The sequence below is a fragment of the Watersipora subatra genome, chromosome 11, assembly GCF_963576615.1.
Source record: "Watersipora subatra chromosome 11, tzWatSuba1.1, whole genome shotgun sequence".
In the NCBI taxonomy this organism is placed as follows: Eukaryota; Metazoa; Bryozoa; class Gymnolaemata; order Cheilostomatida; family Watersiporidae; genus Watersipora; species Watersipora subatra.
This window is the reverse complement of record NC_088718.1, coordinates 37595962-37620861: the sequence shown is the minus strand read 5'-3', so window position 1 is coordinate 37620861 and position 24900 is coordinate 37595962. Positions and strand designations below refer to the sequence as shown.

Sequence of the window (24900 nt, the reverse complement as noted above, 5' to 3'; positions counted from 1 at the left end):
AGATGTTGCTAACACGCGCAATCCTATTCTAGCAGTTTAGCAATTTTCGGAGAGGTTCTAAAACTGATATTAGTTATGATAACTCTATTAACTCTAGTAACTCTATTGATAGTGCTGTTAACTTGGTTTATGTTCCGCGGCTATGTCTACAGTCATACCTTGACATGTGAGCTAAACGTCTTCCGGGGCCGAGCTCGTATGTCAACTCTATCATATCTCAAATTCATTTTTCCTATATAAAATTAAAAAAATATAAATTAATCCGTTCCTCTATCACAAACCTATCGGCAGCAACTATCGATTGGTTCATGATAGTGTGAACACTGTTATCATCGGTTCATCATCGGTGATCACAGAGAATTGTGGCATCAATGTTGAGATACGGTGGTATAGTGTGAACCAGCCTTAAGGGTTCAATTGTAATGCCAGAGTTGATTTGGTGCAGTTACAAGTCTATGGTTCACTCTATGAAACATACTTTCACAGCTACTATGGGGCTGCTAATTTATCCATGATAATTTCTTATACACTACAGCAACGCATGCGGAGTCGATAAATTTTTACACAATGTTACAGGAAGGAGTCTTCGTGGCTTTAAATGTATTAAATGTAATAATTTGGGTGCCGGTTCTACTGGCGTTGATGGTTGGCCTCGGCTTCCTCATCCTCTTCAATGCGTCACTTTTGGCGGTAAGTAGATTTCAAGCAGCCCTCTACTGCAATACTAATGCATATGAATGCTTTCTGAACTACTGGTCTCTCTAGAAAGGAATTGTTGCAACTGGTGTCAAATAGTTTGAAACCGAGTAGTGATTATTGAACATAAATTTGGCTACATACGGCTTAGCCAACACTTCTTTGTTTAGATATTACCCTACCTCTGCCATATATTTGCTGAACCCCAAATCGGGAAATATTAAAGCGGCAAGTCGCAAGCAATAATTATTTTTCTGAAGTTTTCAACGACTTTGATTAAAAAATTTACGCTGATTTATTTTCGGAGACTCACCACTAGCGCAAAATATCCACACATTAAAAATGTGACCACCAATAAAAGTAGTCCTTTATTTTGATTGGTTAAAGAAATTTGCTATGACGGCTTGATTTAAACTGTCCAGCGTGTCATAAACAAAAACTATATAATCACAGCATATGTGCATGACTCAACAACCGGCCAACTCACAGATTGAGATGTGCAATCACAGCATTTGTGTTGACTTTTTGCTGGTGGGCATATTTCGTTGTCAAACATATTTTTTGGCAGGTATCTTTTACGAAAGGTCCAGGTTTACGAGTATAATCGGTGAATGTTGCTTCAATATCAATTTTAATTCTTCGATACTTCATTTTGTTTATCAATGGTTATTTTCTGAAAATGCTCTTTCATTCAAAATCGTGAGCCAATCAACTGCAAACATGAATTGCATCGGGTGATCACATGCTCTTTGGAAAGCCGTTTTGTTCCGCCCCATTGCCAGCGCTCTGGGCGTGAAACCAACATTTCCTAGCTGCTACCCTGGACATAATTCTGCCATTTATCAAAGCTGCCTAATTGACCTTTTCGGTTTGCTATTGGATGATTGATTGCCTATCAGCAAATATCTGCTGGCACAATGGTAGACTTGGTACTTGTGGATACTGTGAACAACCTTTGCTACTTCCTGGTATCTGAACCGTAAGTGTGGGAAGTGCAGAATCATTTCGTAGACAACCCAAGAGTTGATTGGCTTCAACTATATTAAAATACTAACCGAATGCCCAGCGTTGCGCAGGTAACAAAAAGGTTTTCGCACAAAAAATTTACTTTTAATAAACATATGCAACATTCACTATTCTAACTTTTAAATGAAGGTGTTTGTTTATTTCTGTGTATTGCGTATATTTCTGTGCACTGTGTTTATTTCTTTGTAATTCATACTGTACCGACTGCAGTGCCTACTACAGCTCTATACTGATTGCAATAGTATGCTGCCCATGTCAGTTTAAATATTTTTCATCTAGCTAACAATTTCAGCGCAATCTATATATATACTTCTCAAAGTATGTCGTCTGTCTTCTGTCGTCTGTCTGCATTCTGGCTATAGATCTTAAAGTCTTGATATTGTAATCCCTTGTTCTGGTGGATGACGGAAAAAAGACTGCAAATGGAATGGAAATAATAATGGAATGCATCGACAAGTTTCTAATCCAGACGCTCTACCACTGATCTAGAACGCCATAGTGATCAGATACGTTTTCATATAACGTACAAACCATGCGTGTGCTAATTATTTTAGCCTTGCGTCCACGAGTAATGTTTCTGTTCAGAAATATTTTAGGACCTACATTGTAAGTATATGCAAGGCGATGTTTATTCGTCTTTTTTCGTTAGGGCTAATTTATTCCCACGGTATCGACAATAATTTATCTCGAACTTAAAATTTGATGATTTGTGTACTGATTATATACAGTGGAACTTCGGCTCTTGGACGCTTCGGTTCTCGACCAACTCGGTTATCAACCAAAGATTTTGAGACTTTCGTTTCAGATCTCGAACATAAATTCGAGAGTATGCGCATTGAAATTGAAACAGCTTCTGAAACAGCATGCAAACTTTCGTTAACAAATGGAGAAGCAATTTATGCTTCATAAATTCTTTACAAAAAGGGAGAAACCATCTGGGAGGAAGAGATTTACCGAATAGATTTGCTAGAGAGATAACCCCTCCAGTCGAGTTACCCTAAATTGTTTTGGAGGAGGATTCTCCTTCAAAGATGTGAAGTACACGTGCCATTTTCCTTTCCCTACGATTTTTGATATAACTGATCTGTTGAATTTTTTTGCTGTTTCATTATTAATTTCTGCAATTTTTGTCATTGTATCTTAACCTTTAATGTTTTTGATGTTTTAAGAGCAAAACATACGGAATGTTTACTTTTGTTTTCTTTTTCCATCATCATAAATAGAAAACCTTTTATTAAAATTAAACACATCTATATCTTCCCGTTTTTATTTATAGTATGCAGCATACAGTACAGTTTATGGTATAAAATGTAAAATACTTAACCAAAGTTGGTTTCTCGCCCTGTAATGGATTAAAATTTACTTACATTCATTCTAATGGGAAAAATTGTTTCGGATCTCGAACAACTCAGTTTTTGAACTTGAGGTTCCACTGTAAGTTATTCAAAGATATACGTCGCTAAAAGTTATGAAATTTTAAATTTACAGTGGTTTGAAAACATTTACAATTGTTTTATTTATTTTTAAATTAGTTGTCCCTCACAATACTTTTTCTCATGATATGAAGTTTGAAAGTTACAGTTGTTTGACAAAGTTGGAAAATCTTTACAATTGTTTTTATTTTCTCTTTTAAGTTATTTCAACTACACAAAACACTTCTCTCATGATATGTAGTTTGAAAGTTAGAATGGCAAATGTTGTTATATGTTAAATACAAATCAATTTTCTGTCCAAAGAATTTTTTATTACCCGAGCAACGCCGGGTAGCACAGCTAGTGCTAGCATATAGCTAGCTCAAATGTTTAGGATGAAGCCATGATAGATTAGCTTGTGTAATAAGTATGTGCACAATTTACTCCATAATATAGCTAGTTGAACGATGTAGTGTATTGGACGAATGCCTGTCTGCAAAGCTGGAGGTTCCAGGTTAAAATCCAGCGCACAGCAGACTTTTCATTCCTAAAGGTCCAGCCACAAATAGCGAATTATTCGTTCAATCTGACCGCATTCACGAATTTCACAGAATTCACAGATTTATTCGGCCGAATATCACAGAATTGTCTGAGCTGTGCATGCACACCGAATTCGTCAATGAAACGCTTTTAATTGGCTAACCAATTTTCTTTAGTGAGCACGATTCTAGCAGCCTTGACAATTGGTATAGTCCAAGACACGTATGACGACACACAATAAAAGTATCAGCACGATGTGACCTGATACATACCTTAAAACGGGACCTTAAAACTTTGTCACTGTAACTGGACACACGGATAAACAGACCCAAAAAAAAACAAAAGACAAACACTGAGGTTTATATATATAGATATAAGATAAAATATAGATATAAGCACAACTCGCTTGTGATAGCCTGGGATCATAAAATTCTAATAATTGATTGATTAATAATTGATTCTAACACATTAGGTTGAATTTTTTCATTTTTTTCAAGTGCTCCTTGGTGAAAAATAATAACGCCGCAACCTGAAGTCATAAATTTATAGTTTGACGAGTTGTTAAATTTTTAGACCTAACCGTTAATCTTTAGACTCGATTCTAAAATTGATTTAAAATGCTAATATATTGTATTATATATTATATTATATATTGTATTCAATTCAATAGCAAAATTTACGTCTGGATTACTGAAGTATTATAAAAAGACATATACATCTATTGATCATTCTACGAACAAATTTATGCAAAGGTTTCAAATTTTATTTATATACCAATTAATTTTTTTCTGCTGTGTCAAACACTAATTTTTTTACTCAGCTCTCGGATCGATGAGGATTTTTAATGTTTTGTACATAGTTTAACAGTAAAAAAGTTTTCAAATGCTTATTAACTGTAATCAAAAATTAATGTTTAATTTACAGTTAATTGTTTTCAAAATGACTTATATTATTCTATACTTACGCTTGAGTTTGCATGAAATTAGGCAGTTTTTTGACCTACTCTACATTGAATACATATGTCCATTTTATTCGCTATTTAAGAGTTTTTTGCCGAAGATATGTTTGTTTCATTGCCAATATTTTTTTAAAATGTTGCAAATAAAGCTGAATAAATTAGCCTATTAGTGAGAGAAGCTTTTCAGCTGCGCAATCACTGTTTCCAATGTGTGTATGATGTGAATTTGGAGTCGTGTACACATTGAGTCACCTTGCGCTAAGTGTTTTAATGAACATGCTCAAGTAGTAGATTAACACAGGTGCTTTGCTAAAAAAGGAATACTATGTCAGAGATCACAGCGTCGCACTCCTGTCACATTTAGCAGCATGCATGCTCAACACAATATAAAAATGTTTAAAATGGAATAGCTTGCACGTTTTTTTCTAGTGCATCATTGCAGAGTGCTGTTTCCATCTTTCGCGAAAATGAGGCATTTGACTAAAATTTACGAGTAACAAAACTCGCAGGTTTTGGCCGTTTTCATCTTGCAGAGGATGCAAACTTGTGGATTGATCGCGCCCTGAAAACAGTGATTGATGCCACTAACAGTTTTTATACTTTGGCACTAGAAGTTTTGAAAAGCAATAGGCTTGGCTGCATTGACACAACTTGTCAATATCGTTGGATTGTCGGCATCCTAGCTGTAGACAATTGAAAGTGTTGCTTGCAATTACAAAAATAGCCAAGAGCAGCGAGACAATTTTACTCCAAGCCATCAGTATATGCGTGTCTCTAATACTTGGTTATTGATTTGGACTTGAGGCTTAATTCTCCAGCACGGTATCACGCTAAGATAGGCATTGGAAATCAATTTTAACTGACACAAATTACTACCAGTTTCATAGCAGCGTCTATTTACTAAGGAATTCAGTTTAAATCAAGTCATTGCTATGGTTTGACCGTGTAAAATTACAAACGGGCTGCATGTTGCTATGCTCCAACTTGAATTTTTGCTATATTCTGTTGACTAAACATGCAGAGTGGGCATTTTTCAAAGATTTCAGTTGTGGTTGACCTACACTACGTCTTTAAAGAAATATTGTCGTCGAGATTAAATGCAGACGGAGGAACATAGCTAGCCAAAATTAATAAATCTTAAAACTGGTTCACACTATATCGCTGTATCTGGGCATTGATGCCACAATACTTTGGTGATCGACTATGATAACAATGTTCACACTATCACAAATCTATCCACGTTTGCAACAGGAAATACTCTGTGACGTACTGTTCTCATTTCTCTTTTTAAATTTTCGTGAAAAATAAAAAACTAGTCTCGCAGCGGCTATCAAAAACGGATATAAATAAATCACGCTATCCGTCACCGTGAATTACCATCGCCAAAATTGTTCACATTTGAAAGGCGGTCGTCGATGCTCGGCGAAATATCAAGAATGTTTGACAGCTGCAAACTTTCCCGACGTGCCTGCACCGCTTCATCGATGCCATCGGTTTTAGGTTCACATAATTGACGATGAACGCCGAAAAGGAAACGCTGACCAACGGCGATATCGTGTAAACCAGCCTTGAACAGTAGTCATGTTGAAATTAAAACGGGTTCAAAGGCTAATAAGTTGAGTGTATTATATCGAGTTTTTAGCTTCTATCATATCAATTTTAGTTGAGACTTTATTTCCAAAAAGTTTTTACGGATGCATTTTTAAATTTATTTTTACAGAACTACAGTAAAAAAACTATGGTAGAACTGTTGATATGGACAACCATGGCAACATAGTCATCTTTCCACTACATTGGATAGCGCTCCTTCGAAAATCGGATTTACAAGTTCCAATTGTCATGAAATAAACGTTATTCCAAAACTGGATTTTTCATAAATTCACACAAAAGATGCAGTGAATATTCAAGAAAAAATATTGCTAGTCATTTCTACGATAAAGCACAAGACAATGAGAAGGAAATCCCAGAAAATGGCACTTATTATTCCTGTCGATCTTTAATGCCAGTCACCCATGGAGAATGGCCGACTACAAGATCGTTGCTACTACTACTAGTATAATGGCCTCTACCGTAAGTCCTCATGCTCAAGCCGCACGGCTTGTGCTCAAAACCAGATGACTCATGAAAGAAAAAATAATCCTCCAACAAGCCGCGTATGCCCACAGGCCGTGGCTAATGACTGAGGTTTTGTCGTCCTTGACCCCTTCAGGAGCGAGAGTGTTGAGAAGGGTTTCGCTATACCCCCGTCCTCTTGAATAAGAAAACAGGCTATATCAGTACATGTCAAAAGAATTTTCTTTTACTTCCAAGTTCGAATTAAAATTCTTAAACCATTGCATCAAGAACTTACTTGCCATATCTCAGCTAGATTTTTATTGCTCTGTTTTGGGGCTTCATGTTTATGGAAAGATGCTGGTCAAGAATGAAACGGTTTTAATAACCTATGATTGTGGTGAGTTAAACATCAGCGATAAATTCTTCTTTAGTCTAAAGTATTCCATAAACATGACCTTGAAAATAAACGAGTAGGTCCCCAAAATCCCGTACATGAAAGTGTATCATGACTGCGATTCTATGGTTATAGCGCGGAACTGAGCAGAGACCGCATTTATCGAGAAGCTGCCCTAAGCCTCACGTAAGTTTTAAAAACTTGGCTTTAGCCGCGGCCTATGACCTTGAACCAGAAGCCGTGCCCAACGACAAGCTGCGCGGCTTGAGCATAAGGACTTACGGTACCTGTTTCGCCTTCTCAATTTACTTGTGAATGTTTGTAAACTGAGAAATATATGACACCTATCAAATAGATATACACAACCAATGCGCATCGGATTTCTCAAATGACCGCAGCTGCTATATAGACTGCTATAGCAACCGATATTGACTTGAAATATTAGTTGCTATATATGTCAAGCTGAGCTTGAAATATTGTCAAGCTCAGCTTGACAATAATTTCAATACAAGAGCGAACATTTGCAAACAAAACTGTCATTGAAAACGCGGCTAGGTATATTTAGCCATTCACTGTTTCCATTTTGCGTATGAAGCGGAGTTGGAGTTGTGCACACATTGAGTTACGGCGCAATAAGTGTTTCAATCGACATTCGTATGTTGTGGGTTAACGCTGGGACATTGGTAAAATGGATGAGGTGTTTTACGCCAGAGTTCATAGCGGCGCACTCCCTTCTTACTTAACAGCCTGCTTTCGTGCGGAAGTGTGGAAAATGTTTTTAATGGAATAGATTGCGCGGCATTCCCTTGAGCATCATTTGCAAATGCGATTTCCATCTTTTGCAAGCTTGAAATTTTCGGTAAAAATTTGCGAGTAATGTAGTTCGACTGACTTGTGGGGTTTTTGTTTTGATTCCGCGGATGACCTAAACTTGCGGTTAACGTCTTCATGGAAACATAGTAATTCAAAACACTTCGTTATTGAAACTCGACTCTCAACAATTTTAAAACCTACTAAAATGACTATCTGATAGACTTTTAGGCAACCAGGCTGTCTGCATGATGTCAATTACTTGCTACTTGTCGGGATTAACTCATTTTAATTTTAACAAGCATTAAACGGGCTCTTCCAGGTTTGTATGGGCTCTTTCAGGATGCATCTTAAACCTATTAAATATTTCCAAGGTATTCTTCCCTATAACAAGCGTCATGTACGTCTCTCTGACGCCATGGTTTGAGGTTGGAAAAAAGATTGCATTAGATGGGATTTGAACTCACAAAGTTTAGGCTCATGACCCTGTTCACTACCACCTGCACCAATCGTTCACATTCTAACCATGGAGAACTATTCTGCATATGCGTATTCTCCTATGCTTCAATGATACATCTGACCATCTCTCACAGTTTACTAGACTGCCAGAGCACTAATATAACATATAAAAATTATGAGTATCGCGCCGCGTACAGATAACTCTATTTGCAGAGCCACAAAATGTATTATTTACTATTGTTCATTTACTATTACAAAAACTTTTTTATAGTCACAAGATGTGGACTTGTCAGACCTTCAGAATGAATTCTTCGCCAACACTTGGCTGTGGACTTTCCCTGGGATTGGAGTTTTGGTTGGGGTAGTCGAGTTTTTTCTCTCCTTAGTCAGCTACTCAATGGTCTGTTGCTGCCGACCAGCCCAGTTACGTGAGGTGAGTATTTTTGGAATTACTAGTCGGCGAGTAAGGAGATGTGCCATTAATAGCTTACAGATTGATTATCTGGCCATACTTAGATGAGCTTACACAACATTTTAGTAGTTCGTTCAACAAGTATCAGTTTTTTTATCATTTGTGATTGTTTTTGATTTTTGAAGTGATCTGACTGCCAGGATGTTTTAAGATTAAAACCAACAAAATTTTATCGTGATCAAAACGTTCACAAGAAAAATTTGTGTGAAATGACGTCACTAGTTGTTGTCATTGCGATATTTATGATCGGCTATTGTGTCGAAGTTGCAGCATTACCTGTCTCTATTCTGTCTGTCTCTTTGCAACTATAAATGCCATAATTGCACTTTCGCTTGATGTAGGCATTTTTACCGGGATCAAGTTTTATCAACATTAATTTTGAAACATCCTAACAATCGAAACACCTTGCACATCAAAAACAATCACAAATGGTAGAAAAGTACTGATACTTTTCGATAAAGTCAACGAAAATTCTGTGTAAGTTTATTTTAAAATAAATACAAACTGATTCTCTATAGATGCTGATAATTTCCTACTTTGAAGGCTTGTCAGTGGCAGAACTTCCTTTACTTTCAGTCTGTTGGTTGGTTTAACATAAAGCGAATATGATTGGCTGTTTGGAGTTCTTGTAATGGTAGCTGTGGTAGCAGGATTCATGCTTTTAGATAATATTCATAGAAATACATTAACTTTGGTGATGACGTAATTGTTTAGTTAAACACTAACAAGAACTCCATCATGAAGCAAAATTATTTGTCAATTTTTATAGTGTTACTTGGTCTCTTCCAAAAGACTGATTGAAAAACTTAAAAACTAGCTAAGTAATGGCGTTAGTAGTATTCTATTGCGGACTCGTTTTCTCATATCGTAAATCTAGCAAATTTTCAAATAAGTTTTTTGGGATAGCTTTTGATATTTCTTCTTTCAAATCGCTAACAAATGCAAAAGCAATCGTTACTGAATCTCTCTGCTAGTTTTCATTACGAAGGTAGCAGATTTGACTCGGCGTGCTAAAATTTCTAGTTGGCTGCTATTAGTTTGTTCTATTTAAGAATATGATTAGTGTAGCGAATCCCCTGGTTCGTAGTTATATTGTCACATACGGGTGATGAGGCATAGTGTATATTCCATTAAAAGTTTATTATGTATGCTTGTCAACACCGTGAAACTACAATAAAACAATAACTCGATTGTCGATAAAGGTTATTGAAAGTATGCTAATTATACAGGGAGTCATCTGCAAAGCCATTTAGAAACATATAAAATAAAACACATAAAATGAAAGATATAATATTTACCTTAATAACACATCCAGGAGATTGCTAAATAGTATGTGATTTTCCTTCTGTTTAATTCTTGATTATATGTGTATGCGATAGATATTGGTGTAATGATGAAACTTAATACAGATAAAAGAAAGTATCAGCATCAAAAATGAGGCTTAAAAACTACATGTTGTTGGCTCAAAGGCTGACAAAACAATGACACCTAATCAAACATATGGCACTGTGGCAAGTCAGACAGACCACACAAGACCATTAGACCACCCAAGATCAACAGGTCAACTGGCATTCACTCTGGGCAGGAGCAGTGAATCACACAGGGTGACTAGACATTGCAGTGCACTATCAAATTAGGAAATTTAACAGATAGCAGAACTTTACACTCCCACCTTAAATTATCATAATTTTCAACATGATTGGCGCTAGCACATATCATTTGATTTGACTGGTAAAAGTTTAATCAATTTCACAACTGGTCTGATTAGAAATTTTCCAGAGTTTTTTGCCTGTACACGGTTGCCTAACAGTACTTTAGCTGAGTGTATTTGTCCATCTTCAGATGTGTAACAATCAGAAACTCGGCCTTTCAACCAGACATTTCTTGTTGTTTGGTCATCTTTGATTAATACGATGTCACCTACTGCTGTATTATTTGTTGTCTTGTGAACCCACTTTTGACGAGACTGCAGTTGGGATAAGTATTCTGTCTTCCATCTTTTCCAGAATACATTAGCAATGTGTTGAACCGCATCCCAGCGCTTGCGACTGTACATATCGGACTCATCAAAGCTTCTAGGGGGCGGTAGGGTAACATCAGATTTCATAGTCAGAAGCATGTTAGGACTTAGAGGCATGTCTTCTTCAGTAACCACAGATAGTGGTCTGGAGTTTATGATGGCCATGACTTCGTACATCAAGGTGCGAAGGTGGCTTGTGTCAAGCCTATCACTATGAGACTTCAAAAGAGACTGAAGGATATTTCTAGCAGTTTGGATCATACGTTCCCAAACGCCACCCATATGACTGGTGCTGGGAGGTTTGAGTTTAAACTCAAGCACGCCTTTTTCTGTTAAATCTTGAACAGCTCCAACAAAGTTGGTGCCCTGGTCACACCAGATTTTTTTAATAGGCCCGCGAATGGCTATAACGTTTCGAATTTCGTTCACAAAGGCTGTTGTGCTCAAATCGTCCAAAACTTCAAGGTGCACTGCTCTGCTTGCGAGGCATGTTACCATGAGTCCATATCGTTTTAGCTCTGTCCTTCTATCTTTGACCATGGATGGTCCAAAACAATCGATCCCACAATAGCTGAAGGGAGGCGATTGGCTACATCTTTCATGAGGAAGTGAGGCCATTTGGGGTGTTGGAGGTTTAGCTCGGTGGGATCGACAAGTAATACACTGGTGTATCAAAGAGGCTATTATACTTCTGGCACCTATTATCCAGTACCCAGAAGATCTCATCTTGGCTAATGTGAAGCATCTTCCTTGATGGGCCACTTGCTCATGAAGATGCTGAAGAAGAAGGCGAGTAAAATGCCCACTTTTGGGCAGCAGAATTGGATGTTTCTCAGAAAAACTGAGAGCTGTGCTGCGATTGAGGCGGCCTCCTATTCTCATTACTCCATTTTTATCCAGGAAAGGGTTCAGGTTGAAAACTGTACTCTTTGGATTTAGAGGCTGCTCTTTTGTCAGAGATTGCACTTCTGGAAAATGCTCAGCTTGTATGCATTTAACTATGTACAGGAGTGGTGCGTTAATTGGCAGTTGAGTGCCCTTTAACTTGGCTACTCTATTGAGAAAGAATTTAGTGACTTTGATAGCTTTATTCCAACTAGAGAATCGCTGTAGTCGCTGATAGAGAGTTTGACTGGGACTAGAAATCGTTTGGACACAAAGGGATTTGACTTCAGGGTTATCAGGTTTTACTTCGGGTGTCAACTGATCAGGAAATTGCATAGGTTCCTTCCAGAGAAAATCCGGACCTGTAAGCCAGTTAGATTTTAACAGCTGAGTGATAGTCAGGCCTCTTGAAGCGTGATCGGCAGGGTTTTGATCTGTAGGGACATAGCGCCAATTTTCAGGACTTGGTTCTTTTAGTATTTGTTGTTCGAATTTATCTGTGTTGGGGAATTCAAAAGTTTCTGTTTTGATTTTAAAAGAGATACATCTTCTAGTCGTTGGTTGTTGTACTGACAAGTTTACTATTGTCTCAGATCGAATGGTATGAGCGCAACTGTTGTAGCTGTGTGCAGGGTTTATGGCGTTTCCCATCAAGATCCAACCCAAGTCAGTGAGCCGAGCAAAGGGCTCATGGTCTTCTCTACTGATTTCCTGTCTAGATATAAACACATGTGGAAGATTGTTTCCAATCAACAATCCGAGCTCGAGGCTGGCTGCTTTTTGATCAGAGATGAACTGAGAGGCAAGATGTTGTAAGTGAGGCCAGTTTTGCACTGATGTGGCATTGGGTATCTCTTCTGAGTTGAAAGGTATTTTGCTTGTGCTTATGCACGGTGGAAGTCTACTTGCTCTGCTCTGATGGAAGCCACGAACCAGCAGTCCTGAGGCCGTCTGGCGCATTGAATCAGTGCCCTCAGTATCAGTAAGTGTACTAATTTTCATAGTTGTATCACAGGTCTGTACATTGAGCTTGTCAAGGGCAGTTTGAGTAATGAAGGTTCGATTTGAACCTGAGTCTAGCAGGGCAAACACCAGAACTTCTTTTTCGGGATTATCTTTGGTTGAAATATACACTGGTATTGTCCATGACATGATATTAGCTGGTGTAGTGTCAGAACAGTTTAGGGCTGTTGCTGATTTCTCACTGTCTGTTTGTATTACTTCCATAGAAGTGTTACTTTTGTTGTCTTTATCTTTTACGTAGTATTCATGAAATACTGTGAGGTGCTGTTGGTCGCAATTTTTCTTTGTGCATTTCTCTGGAGACCGACAATCAGTCATTCTGTGTCCAGGCTTAGAACATGCAAAACATAAGTTATGGCTCATGAAAAACCTTTTGTTCTCGGGATGTATTTGCTTACCAAGCTTGAAACAAGTACCCGTCGTATGATTGTTCATGTTGCAGTTCAAGCATGGGTATTTGTTTTGTTTCAGACCATTGGCATTGTAACTATTGTGAGACTTACCATCAGCTGTGGTTGCTGTCGAAAAAGACATGACTTTGTTGCTTTTGTCGCTTTTACCTTTTACTGACTTATCTGTTTTTCCAAAGTCTTGATACGCTTTAGTCAATGTGTTGTTTAATGTATCAGATTCATGAACTAGGAAGTCAATGAATTCTTGGAGTGGTGGGAACTTGCTCAATTTCTTCTCCAGTTTTGTGGCCTTTGCTGTCCATCTGTGAGCAATATGTAATGGAAGTTTTTGTATCAGCCGCTTGTTTACAGATTTGGAACCAAGGTTCAGATCACTATCACATTCTGAACAAACTTCAAGAAAGTCAATGAAGTCTTCTAACTGTTCGCCATCATTTGCTTCAATTTTTTGCCAGCCGAGTAACTTTTCCTCCATGGCTTCCGCCACTATTTCTGGTTTGCCATATTTGGCGTCCAGTTTCTTCCAGGCAAGCATCCATGCACTTTCTGTTTTTCTAAAGCTGAGGCCCTCTATTTTTTGCCAGGCCTTGCCCGTAACATATTGCTGCAGTTTGAGCCATTTTTTGCCTGGTGTGCATGAACTGAAATCAAAGGTTTCGAAAAAGGAGGCCTTCCACTGCTGGTACTTAAGTGTCTCACCCTTAAATATAGGTGGTTCATCAGGACGCTGACGAACTGTGTTGATTGCTTCAGCAAGAGCAACAGGATCAAAGACTGTAGTAGGGGTACTAGAAATCGTGACAGGAGAACTATCTGGGGAAGTTCTTGGAAGGCGCAGTGGTGTGATCATCTCATTAGCAGGCCGTTGTGATGCTTGTCGGAATAACTCATTTGAGTCTCTTAGCTGTGTTTGTCCTGAATATAACTTATTGGTGACAGGAGGGCGCAACAATGACTCATTGTTATCTTCCAACTCTTCTGCTATTGCTTGTGCGTAAATCTGCTCACGTTGGCGCTCAGCTTCTAACCCTGCTTTTAATTTAGCTTGTGCTATCAAACTTTTATTCCTTTGAACTTGTGTCTGAAGTTGGAGGCTTTCCTCTTCAAGTTGTTGAGATTCTATCTCGGCTTGAAGCTGGGCTTGTTTAGTTGCAGCAGCAGCTTTTGCTTCGGCTTGCATGATTTTAAGTGACTGAGAAAGTCTGCTCGAGCCTGATTTGCTAGACCTGGATTGTCTAGAGGAAAGAAAGGATGAATTTTTGGACTTTACACTTTCTGTGTCGGGCTCAGTGTACTTGGTTCTTGTTACCAACTTATTCATACGAATTTCTAACTGGTCGATAACCTTCCTGTTATCAGCAAGCACGCGATCTATTTCTACAATGTCTTCCTTGTCAGGTTGTAAGTCGCTTTCATGAGCTTCTTTGTATGCACTATGCAGTTTTGTGATATTAACTGCACCTAGTGTGATTTCTCCATGCATGCTGTTAAGCTGTTGATAGGAAAATTCAATAGAGTTATCTCGCAAGTTATTTAATGTAGCCTTGTGACTTACACAGAGATTTTCCATAGTTGCTTGTAACTCAGACTTAATTGACTGTATTTTTAGTCTTGGTGAAAACCTCCTACTGGTAGAATTTTCACTGTGAACAGAAGCGAGTTCTTCGCTATCAGACATGATTTAGCCTAAAAGAAAAAGCTTTGAACTTTACTTGTATTGATTTAATCCAATGAATTCGAAAACACAACTCCATAAAAGTGGCGACTTGATCTGCACTATGGCCAAGCCTAACAATAATTTTCAGCTTAAAATTGTTCAATTTTTTCACTTGTTTATAGCTATTTTACTAAAAATGCCAAAATTTTTAAGGCGATGCCTTAGGTTTAATTACAGTAGTTTTTACTGACGGCAATCAATAAAGGATTAGTTTTGAAATTCATGCCACAAATTTTCTCTGAGCGGAATCAATTGAGACTATCACCCTTGTATGACTCACTGCCCAGTGACCAGAATTTGCACTAGTAGAATTGCTTAATTGTTAACGCACACTATTCAGTGAACAATTCGACTAGCTGCGTAAAAAGATTTATAAATCATTAAAAAAAAACACAAAACAAGTCAACTGCTGTTGTTTAAAGAAAAAAGAAAAAGTGATGCGACTTATCAAGTTGGAAGTCAAGATGTCTCTGGCTGCGTGGCTCTAGCTGCTCGACTCTGGCTCCTTGGTTCCACTTTACCTTTGTAAATCAACGGAGTTTCACTTGGGCTGCTAGAGGCAAAATTAATGTCCATTGATATATATATATGTATATCCTATATACGTCTGGCAGTCCGATTTCACTTCCGTTAGTGTGTGTAAGTTTCACTGTAGCGAATCCCCTGGTTCGTAGTTATATTGTCACATACGGGTGATGAGGCATAGTGTATATTCCATTAAAAGTTTATTATGTATGCTTGTCAACACCGTGAAACTACAATAAAACAATAACTCGATTGTCGATAAAGGTTATTGAAAGTATGCTAATTATACAGGGAGTCATCTGCAAAGCCATTTAGAAACATATAAAATAAAACACATAAAATGAAAGATATAATATTTACCTTAATAACACATCCAGGAGATTGCTAAATAGTATGTGATTTTCCTTCTGTTTAATTCTTGATTATATGTGTATGCGATAGATATTGGTGTAATGATGAAACTTAATACAGATAAAAGAAAGTATCAGCATCAAAAATGAGGCTTAAAAACTACATGTTGTTGGCTCAAAGGCTGACAAAACAATGACACCTAATCAAACATATGGCACTGTGGCAAGTCAGACAGACCACACAAGACCATTAGACCACCCAAGATCAACAGGTCAACTGGCATTCACTCTGGGCAGGAGCAGTGAATCACACAGGGTGACTAGACATTGCAGTGCACTATCAAATTAGGAAATTTAACAGATAGCAGAACTTTACAATTAGCGTGATAAACATCTTTAATTAAATTTCCATATCTGACACAATAGAGCCCAGCATACAGACAAGAAACTCGATTGTTTAAGGTTACGCCTTGAGTTCAATGATTACAATCACAATGAACTGATGGAATGTCTGACTATATATATACAAACATCACTTTTTGAAAGAGTCTGAAAAAACTTTTCACTGTATTTGATTTTGGTTTTTTATTGAGTTCTGCAAGCTTAAAGCTTCAATATGAAATTAAGTTCAAAAAGAACTGTGATATTTTAAGTGCTTGTACAGTCAATGGAAAGTTGCTAACACGAATAAGGAGACACGCTTGTGTATGCAAACATTTTTTGATGAATTTTTTACTATTCTATCGGAAGCTATCGTAAACTTATTTATTAAATAACTACTTTTTATTTAAGTATTTTTATTATTAGTTTTATTGTAGCAAGTATTGTTTTATTTTTTTATTCATGTAAGTTTTACCTGTTTTATTGTTAGTTACCTTAGTTGACCATGAAATCCAAGGGAATATGCACCTGTATTTATATTTCAAATGTACTTGCTTTACAATACCTACAATACGTCCCTAGATAAATTGTAAACGACCCAAATCTTTCTACAAACAGCTTGAAAATCCCTAGAGGATGCTCATATTTACTGATGCAGTTTATATCTTTTAATTGATCCAGTTCTTAGGACAGTGAGCAAATATAATCGCAAAGTTGGTTCTCATTGGGCCAACATGATTCGCTTGTTTAACATTCTATTGGACATACTGGTTCCATTTTGTAAACTAAGTCCCCTAGCGCTTGGCACACTTACGTGTTTTTTATGAGTTACACGAACTGCTAAGTACACTATTGTTATATAAACATCATTAAACAGAATACATCAAATTGAAAAATTTCTGCCCTAACTACCAATTAGTTCTTGTAAGAGAGTGCAACTCCTAAATTTAAAGTAAGCTGGCTAGATGACAGAGGTTAACATAACAGTTGAGCATTGAGTCGCGGTTTTCTATTACATAAAGAAACGTTTGTTTTTTTTATACCTTTTTTTACCAACAGAAGACCATGTTTTTTAAACAAATAATTTTCACTTATGTCTGCAGAAACTACCTCGTAACATAAATAACAATGTCATGAGTTAGTAGCGGTAAAAAATCGACCTTTTTTTGCTTTTCACATTTATCTATTTTATTGCTTTTTAGCACTTAATACTGTTAGCTATATATTGATATTATGCTAATCATGTTGCGTTAGCCTAACGCAGCAAAAAATTCCTTCAATTTTAATATGCACTTTGACCCATAGTAAATACTGCTTAATGTTAACGGTTAACTGACAGCACCAATTTTTATAGCAATAATCAAAGCAGATAACATTACAGATTGAGGCTTCGATGATATTTTAGTGTAATCTCAATTAAATAACAGGTTTCGCTAACATTTTCAAGTCACAAAAATTGACAGAAGCATTTATGATCTCTAATAAAATGTCGACTGAAAATGGCTGTGATGCTATATAATTAGATTAGATTACACGTTTTTTAACGTGATGATACAAAAGTTGTTTGTTCAAAAATCCTTATTCATAAAAGCATTAATAGGTTTTAAACAGATGACTTTTGAAATTAGATTATTTTTATTTTCAAATTTCCTTTCATGGGAAGGAAGAACTTCTTTCTATCTCACTCTACAATATGTACGCACAAACCAATTTGTATCATTCCATAACCAACGTTCAAGAGATATTGCGGGGTGTATAAATATGGCATGGACTTTTTCAATTTTTAAAAAACATCCCTCGTCCTTATTTTAGGACTATCTGCCATGTTAGGTAACCGTAACAAAGTAGAGTTGAGACTGGTTGGGGAAAAATGGTTAAAAATGGCAGCCAACAGATTAAAGAGCTTTTGTTTTGCATGCACGTAATCATCAGTGCTGTCATTTTAAGTCTGTTTGCTGAAAAAAGGACCTTATGTTACAGTTTGGAGCTTAAATCACAATTTTTTTTCTCAAAAGGCTTCATTATCCTTTCAACATTTAAATCATCATTGAAAAGATGGAATATCATGAGTATGTTGGTATAAATAGATGTAATTTTAAGATGCTGTCAGTTAATTTAAATGAACTGTTAAAGTTAACATTTAAATGAGCTGACAGTTTAAATCTTTAAAAATTATTGACCAAATTTTCCCACGGCTGGTTCTTTGATAAATCCATATTTCAGAAAAAAAATTTTCATAGATGAAGTTTTTTGTTTGATTCATAATCACAGGCTGCCGTGAAAGTCCAATTACCAAAGCTTGAAATGTAGAAGTGGAATGACGACTCTCTGCTCTAGTATAAGCATGCAAAAAGTAAACTGCGTCATTAAGTGTAGATTTGCTGCACCTAAATGCACCTAAATGCACCTGAATTCACCTAAATGCAATTGCACAAACTGTAAAGATATAATTTTCTTCACAGCTGATAAGACTCCCAGTGGACTCATGATTGAGTTGTTATTCTCCCAAACTATATGACACGTAGGCTTCAAAGTATTTAATAATACAACTTGAACGCTCATTTTTGATGCAGCTTAAATAAGGAAGGAATATTTTAAGGAAAAAATAGAAAGGTCTTTTTAGCTTTTCAGTAAACTTGACAGAGTTAAAAATGCTTTAGGCCTTAAGAAGTCAGCACTTTTTGTTAGAAGGCGAAGTTTAGTTGAAAAGTACTAAGCCAGTAGAACCAAAATATTATATTTCCTCTTACGCATGCCTGCAACCAATAGCAAGGCTAATAAATTTGTAGGTCACACCCGTATCCACAGAGCTACTTATGCTGTGGTTTATGGTTAACATTGTTTAAAAGAGAAAAGTCGCTTGTCAAATGCAGTAATGATCATATGGCCTAAATGAGACAACTTCAAGAAAACTAGTCAGCAGTTGGAAATAAAAAACCCTAACACTAATAAGATTAGAGCAACAGAATCACTGGTTTCCTAATAAAAATTTACATTTCACAATGTTTTTGCAGCTTTTGTTGTTTGTCTATCACAACCTTTTACTTATTGCCTTCAATAATTAGAAGTTAATCCATTTGGTTTAGTCTTTAAAAGAATTTTTAAAGTGCTCAAAGCTCTAAGTTCGTCAGGTATGACCACGGAGCTCCAACTGACTGTGTTGGCGTTTTAAGACATCATTCACTATGTTTCTATGATGCGCGTGTTTACATCAATTCGCAAAATGAAAACACCAAAAAATGCAAACCAAGCGAGTTTAGTTATTCTCAAACCTTTATCCAATGTTTCATGCTTGCGAATGGCGAAAACGGCTTTGCAAATGACACGCAAGAAAACGCCGTGCAGGCTATTTCAGCTAGTCAATCAACTCGTAACGGACATTCTTAGATTTGTGCATCGACAAGGTATCCCGTAGCGTCTGCTCAGATATTTAGAAGAATTTAATTATGCTTTGTCGCATTTCGAGAAGCTTATTTTTTGATACAAATCTATCATGGTCATGTAACGTTACAACGCTAGCGCGTCATATCCGCAAGATAACAATACGTCATATAAGTAAGTGTAAATATAATATCTGTAACTAGACTCGTTTGGTTTACAGTATTGAGATGATTCTTTTGTTTTGTGTTTCTTTGTATGTCTAGCAGCGTCGTTGAGCTGACTCACAGCGCACAAGTTGTAATTAGCTCTCGATTGAGAAGAGGTCTGTAGTGGGTGTTGGATTACCAAAGCTACAAAAAGGAACAAATATTAGTGTAGGCTTGCCAATTTTGTACGATGTTTCATACTCACTAGGATTTTAATAAGATCCCCTGACTACTTAGTTAATGGTGTTACGAAGTCGAGGCCATTTTGACTAATTATTTTCATTTTTGTTAGTCACAAAATACTCTTTACTGTAATAAGAACCGTGACCGTCTGTCTTAAGCCACAGTTGGAAGTTAAGGAAAAAGATTGCATTGTGCGAGATTCGAACTCATGGCATTCAGCGTGGTCAGACAATTTACAACCAGCGCTAATTGCCCGCCTTTCGCTATTTTAAAATAATAGTACATATATTTATTCTCTGCGCTTTATGAGCACTCTTGACAATCTCTCACCTCATGGCACACTAGACATAATAAGCATTGTCATAATAAGCCTATCATTTCTTGTTAGTGTCCCAAAATGCAATGTAGACCCTTCATTAACAAAATTATTCAAAAATGCAGAGCAATGCATAAGCATTCGGAGAAATACCGAAATCCAGCACCCGCTACCCATTTTCAACACCATTGAAAGCATATCAGTGTAAAATATTCGCTTCTTCACCTAGCTATACAGTAATACAACCATACCAGTGTTTTTAGATTCCCATCAGTCAAGGAGACACAACTCTAAATTTGAGGATATGCAAATAAAATGGTTTATAATGCAATCCAATAAAACGCTAATTTGGAGTCTAAAGAGCTAATGCTTGGTCTTGCTATCCTCCTGCTCAACTTCCACTTGTATCAAAGTTGAATTAATATTTGTATTACTAGCTGGTTCAAAGTGATTTATTTATACATGCCTGATTTATTTATACATGACGTATATACATGGATCTATATACATCTCAGTGTTTGTATCCATGTGTCCAGTTATAGCAATTAAAATCTAGCAATAAAAAATCTGCTTTGCAGCTCATTTCAACTCATCATATTCAAATATTCAAAGCGCAAGTCTACAAACTTATGCACCTAATCACTAGGCTAAGTAATTCTTTCCATTTGCAATGCTCTTACATATACATGTAGGTACTTGTATACCCTTATCGCGATTGGACATGCTAAATATGCACTTTTTATTATTAGTTAATATTACCCTTTACTATTGTTATTTTTTAGAAATTTTTCGAAAGCTTATTCTTTTCACCATTACCTGTTATACACTCCTATTTCTGGCTTCGATGAAACTGTGAAAAGCTAAATACTTTTCACGTGGACAATTGTATTATCTGGAGCAGGAAATGCCTGTACATTCTCTCCCCATTCGGTCAGACAAAGTATCAGACAAAGGCAGTCTGATGTCTCATTTTTACATTTGTGCCAGTATCAAGAGGTACCAGTACCTCTTGTTTATCAAAACTTTGATTACAACGAGCTTCAGCTGCAACAATAAACTTTTTATACACACACTTCCATGTACTAATTGTTTGTTTTTTCTCTTAATTTATTTGAACTACAAAATACTCGTTTTTCATGACAGGAAGTTTAAAAGTTGAAATGGTCATTGTTGTATATGTAAAACAAAAATAAGTTTACTGCGTAAAGACCTTTTTATTACCTGTGCAACGCTGGACATTCATCTAGTAGTGAATGTTTATATATATACAGTATGTAAACGTCTATATCTATTTGTATACATGTATTTTCATATATACGGTGTATATGCATATGTCTGTATATATTCGTATACATGTTTGTATATATTTATGTATATATATGTATATATTTACATATAATATATGTATATAACATATATATGTTTATGTATATGTATGTTTATGTATATATATGTTTATATATTCTTTTTACATGTATTTACAAATGTATACCTGTATTTATATATACGTACATTTTTATACTTTCTTGTAATTCTTATGCTATATTATATACATATACTGTATATTCATACTTACATGTATTTTTAATATATTTTGTTAACTACAAGGTAGTTTACATAAACATTTGGTTTAAGGCTATTTGCGCTTTGAACATGCTTGCACAAATAGACACTTTTTTGTTGGAAGAGCTCAGGCTAAACTAAAATTGCTTGTACACAATTTTTTAGGGCTATGAGTACCAATACGAGATGAAATAATCAGGAACGATGAGCTCCAACATTTGGACACTAATTCCTTAGATAGCAAACACTGCCGGCAGCATTCCAGCTCTAAGAATCTTTTGTGACAGTAAACAACGCGATGTCTTCTCCTGGCAGCAGAAAGGTTTGACACGCAGCATTCTGCTGAAGTCTAAAAATGTGTCGAAGTTAGTGTCAATTTTTCTTGTTAGCATTTATAATTCTTTTTTTTCTTCAACAACTTTACGCTGCCTGGTTATTTTACAACCAAGCACTATGCTGCATACAATCACATTATATTTCAGAACTCATAAAATTTGAACACCATCAGCTACATACAGAGATAATAATTTATTGTTTCGGTTTTGTAAAGATGGCTAAAACAAATTACATCATTGTCTTACATGTAAATGTGGCAACATAAAATGTTCGTGACATTTTGGGTTGTCTTCATCCTTCACGTAGACCTGTCTAGTTTCAATTTATGTATGTTATTATAATTATATTATATGCATATGAGTATTATTTTAATATAAAAGTCATTTGTTGATATTTGCCACACTGATTCACTACTGAACTATATGCATTGACTCACTTGTCTAGTAATGTTAATTTAAGAGTTGTCTAGCCTTAGGTGTACATTATCGCGAGCTGACAACTCTTTTAAGATGATCATGGAATGTCACTAAAATTACATTTTTAAAACTATGCTTCATTTTTGTGAGCCATTAGTAAATATAGGAGATAGATTTATGTTCTATCCATTTGTGCACAGTTTTTAGTGTGGATCCAGGATATCATAACTCCAATATCATTTTAAGCATTAGTCACATACTTTCCAACATGAAGTTTGTAAAAGAGTCCCAGAAGTAGAGTGAAGAAAAGATGATTTTCAGCTCATCGGCCTTCAATAGACAGTTTCACTCCTTCTGTGCAAGCATTAATTTCTGTTTAAAGCCATTGTTGCTTTGAATTCTACTCGCAACTTTCTAGCCATTTTTATCTTCAGAAAAATTTTATTGAAAGCCAATTATGCCTCTATATGCAGAGTAGCACAGCTACATCATATAATTTGCCATAATTCTTTTTTTAAACACAAAGCATAAAGCAGATTGAAATTTTAAAATGTATTTATAAACTTAGCCCAAGTTCTTTGTTGAATCAAATAAAGTGAGTGATAGGAGAAAAGCACAAAACACCCAAAAAGGGTCACATATTTTGATGATAAATCTCACTAAAAATCTCACTGAATTCACACAGAATACTCCAAAAAATTGCCTAGCATTGATTAAACTTGAAAATTTTTAACGTGTCATTGCGATTGTGCACAAAAATACTATTATGAAGTTTGATTACAAAAATGTGCAGTAGAATGGTGAGTTATTTAGTAGCATACAAACCTAATTAAGATAATTGATGAAAGATATGAAGTCTTCAATAGTAGGATTTACAGTACAACATAATTCTTTTTATTTATGTCCCATTATTGATAATATGAAATAGACCTGGATAGTCGAGACAATTTTCAGTTGAGAAAATTGAAATTTCATGAAATATTGGAATAAACTGTTGGCCCTTTTAGCTGTCCGGTCTTTTGTGACGCTCTGAGGCAGCTAATGCCTTGCAAAATGTTGCAATACGTGAAGTTATAAATTGGAACAAGGTGTTACATTATGGCATTCATAAAATCTAGAAATAGAAAAGAAACAGATTAGATGATGCAACAGTGAGATGAAGAAACTTACACTACTGAGGAATAGCCATATGAGGAAGGACTGTACTTGAAACAGGAAACATCAAGTGTAAGTAAATAAGCCTAGGAACCTGATTACAAATAGCTTTGTCTCTTTGTCTGGTAACGCAAAACAGAAAGAGGTTTTTAAAAAATGATCTAACAATATTTACTATAATAGTAGGTTACACAGTTAATTGATGGAGTTTTACAGCAAGTACCACAAGTAAATTTTAAGGGTTCATCAAAGGATGACAGTTATTGTTACTACTAATGTTGGGAAATGTGGGTTGCTGCGGCTTTCACTTGCAGTATAGTTCAATAAAACAGCAGCACTCTCTTTCCTTATTTTTTCTGTACTCTCAGTTTTAAATAAAAATATTTGACTAAAAACTGTTCTACTTAAGCAGGTCCACTGGTAGTTCAGCTATGTGACTTGCTCAGGAGTTGCGCACTCTATGAGAGCGACAAAGTTTCGGTCAAGCGATTAAATAATTTTGGTTGGTCCATATAAGTTATATAATCGGTTAAATAATATAATAAGCTGAATAATTGGCCTTTACTATAATAAGATTCGTGTCCATCTATCTGAAGCTGCGGTTAGAGGCAGAGAAAAAATATTGCATCGTATAGGATTTGAACTCATGAACTCATGACACTGACTTTGGTAGCTCAACTCACTGACACCTGCACCAATTGTACATATATATTGTAATTACATGTGACAATATGTCATGTTGCACCAAAATGTCAGGGTACTAATAAAATTAAGAGACAGAAAACTGTTCCCCTTTACTATTACTAGTATAACTAGCAAAAAGGAAAACATTCCCGATGGGGAGAAACCTCTGTCTTCACCTAGTTTAACTCTATCTGATTCATCGAACTTTTGTTAAATTTGTTGTCAGTGTTTGCTAATTTTAAACAGCGGACATTGTTGTGTTTTAGTTTGACAATTAGTTGTTTGCAAACAGGATCTGCGCTCATTCCAAGTAGCACTTCACTAACAGGATTAGAATGCCATAGTTGCACCACGTTGAGTTATGACACAAGCGTTACATGCCCAGCAAGTGATTCTTGTTATCAGGAAAAGTTGACATATATGATTACATTATACTAAAAATGGTCACGTTTGCTCTAAAAGATGGTTTTTTGTTGTTTGTTTTTTTGTAGAAAACACATTGTTATTGCGCTTACATATTATTA

At 36.0% G+C, this 24900-nt stretch overlaps 2 protein-coding genes across 2 annotated transcripts in view; one reads left to right on the top strand and one right to left on the bottom strand.

The window, feature by feature from the left end:
* Positions 1-22514, top strand: part of LOC137408502 (uncharacterized) — a 29450-nt gene extending 6936 nt beyond the window's left edge. Inside the window, exons 3-5 of the mRNA XM_068095049.1 lie at positions 577-690; positions 8622-8783; positions 21951-22514. Of these exons, the coding sequence (XP_067951150.1) occupies positions 577-690; positions 8622-8783; positions 21951-21980 (306 nt within the window). The 3' untranslated portion in view covers positions 21981-22514. The remainder of the gene's footprint in view (positions 1-576; positions 691-8621; positions 8784-21950) is intronic.
* On the bottom strand, positions 10528-12729 carry LOC137408642 (uncharacterized). Its single transcript, XM_068095230.1, has one exon. It carries the CDS (start codon positions 12727-12729, stop codon positions 10528-10530), a length of 2202 nt encoding a protein of 733 aa, XP_067951331.1.
* Positions 22515-24900: the final 2386 nt, after the last annotated feature.

Excerpts from the sequence above, each read along its gene's own strand:
- LOC137408642 (XM_068095230.1), bottom strand. The coding sequence starts at position 12,729 with ATGAAAATTAGTACACTTACTGATACTGAGGGCACTGATTCAATGCGC.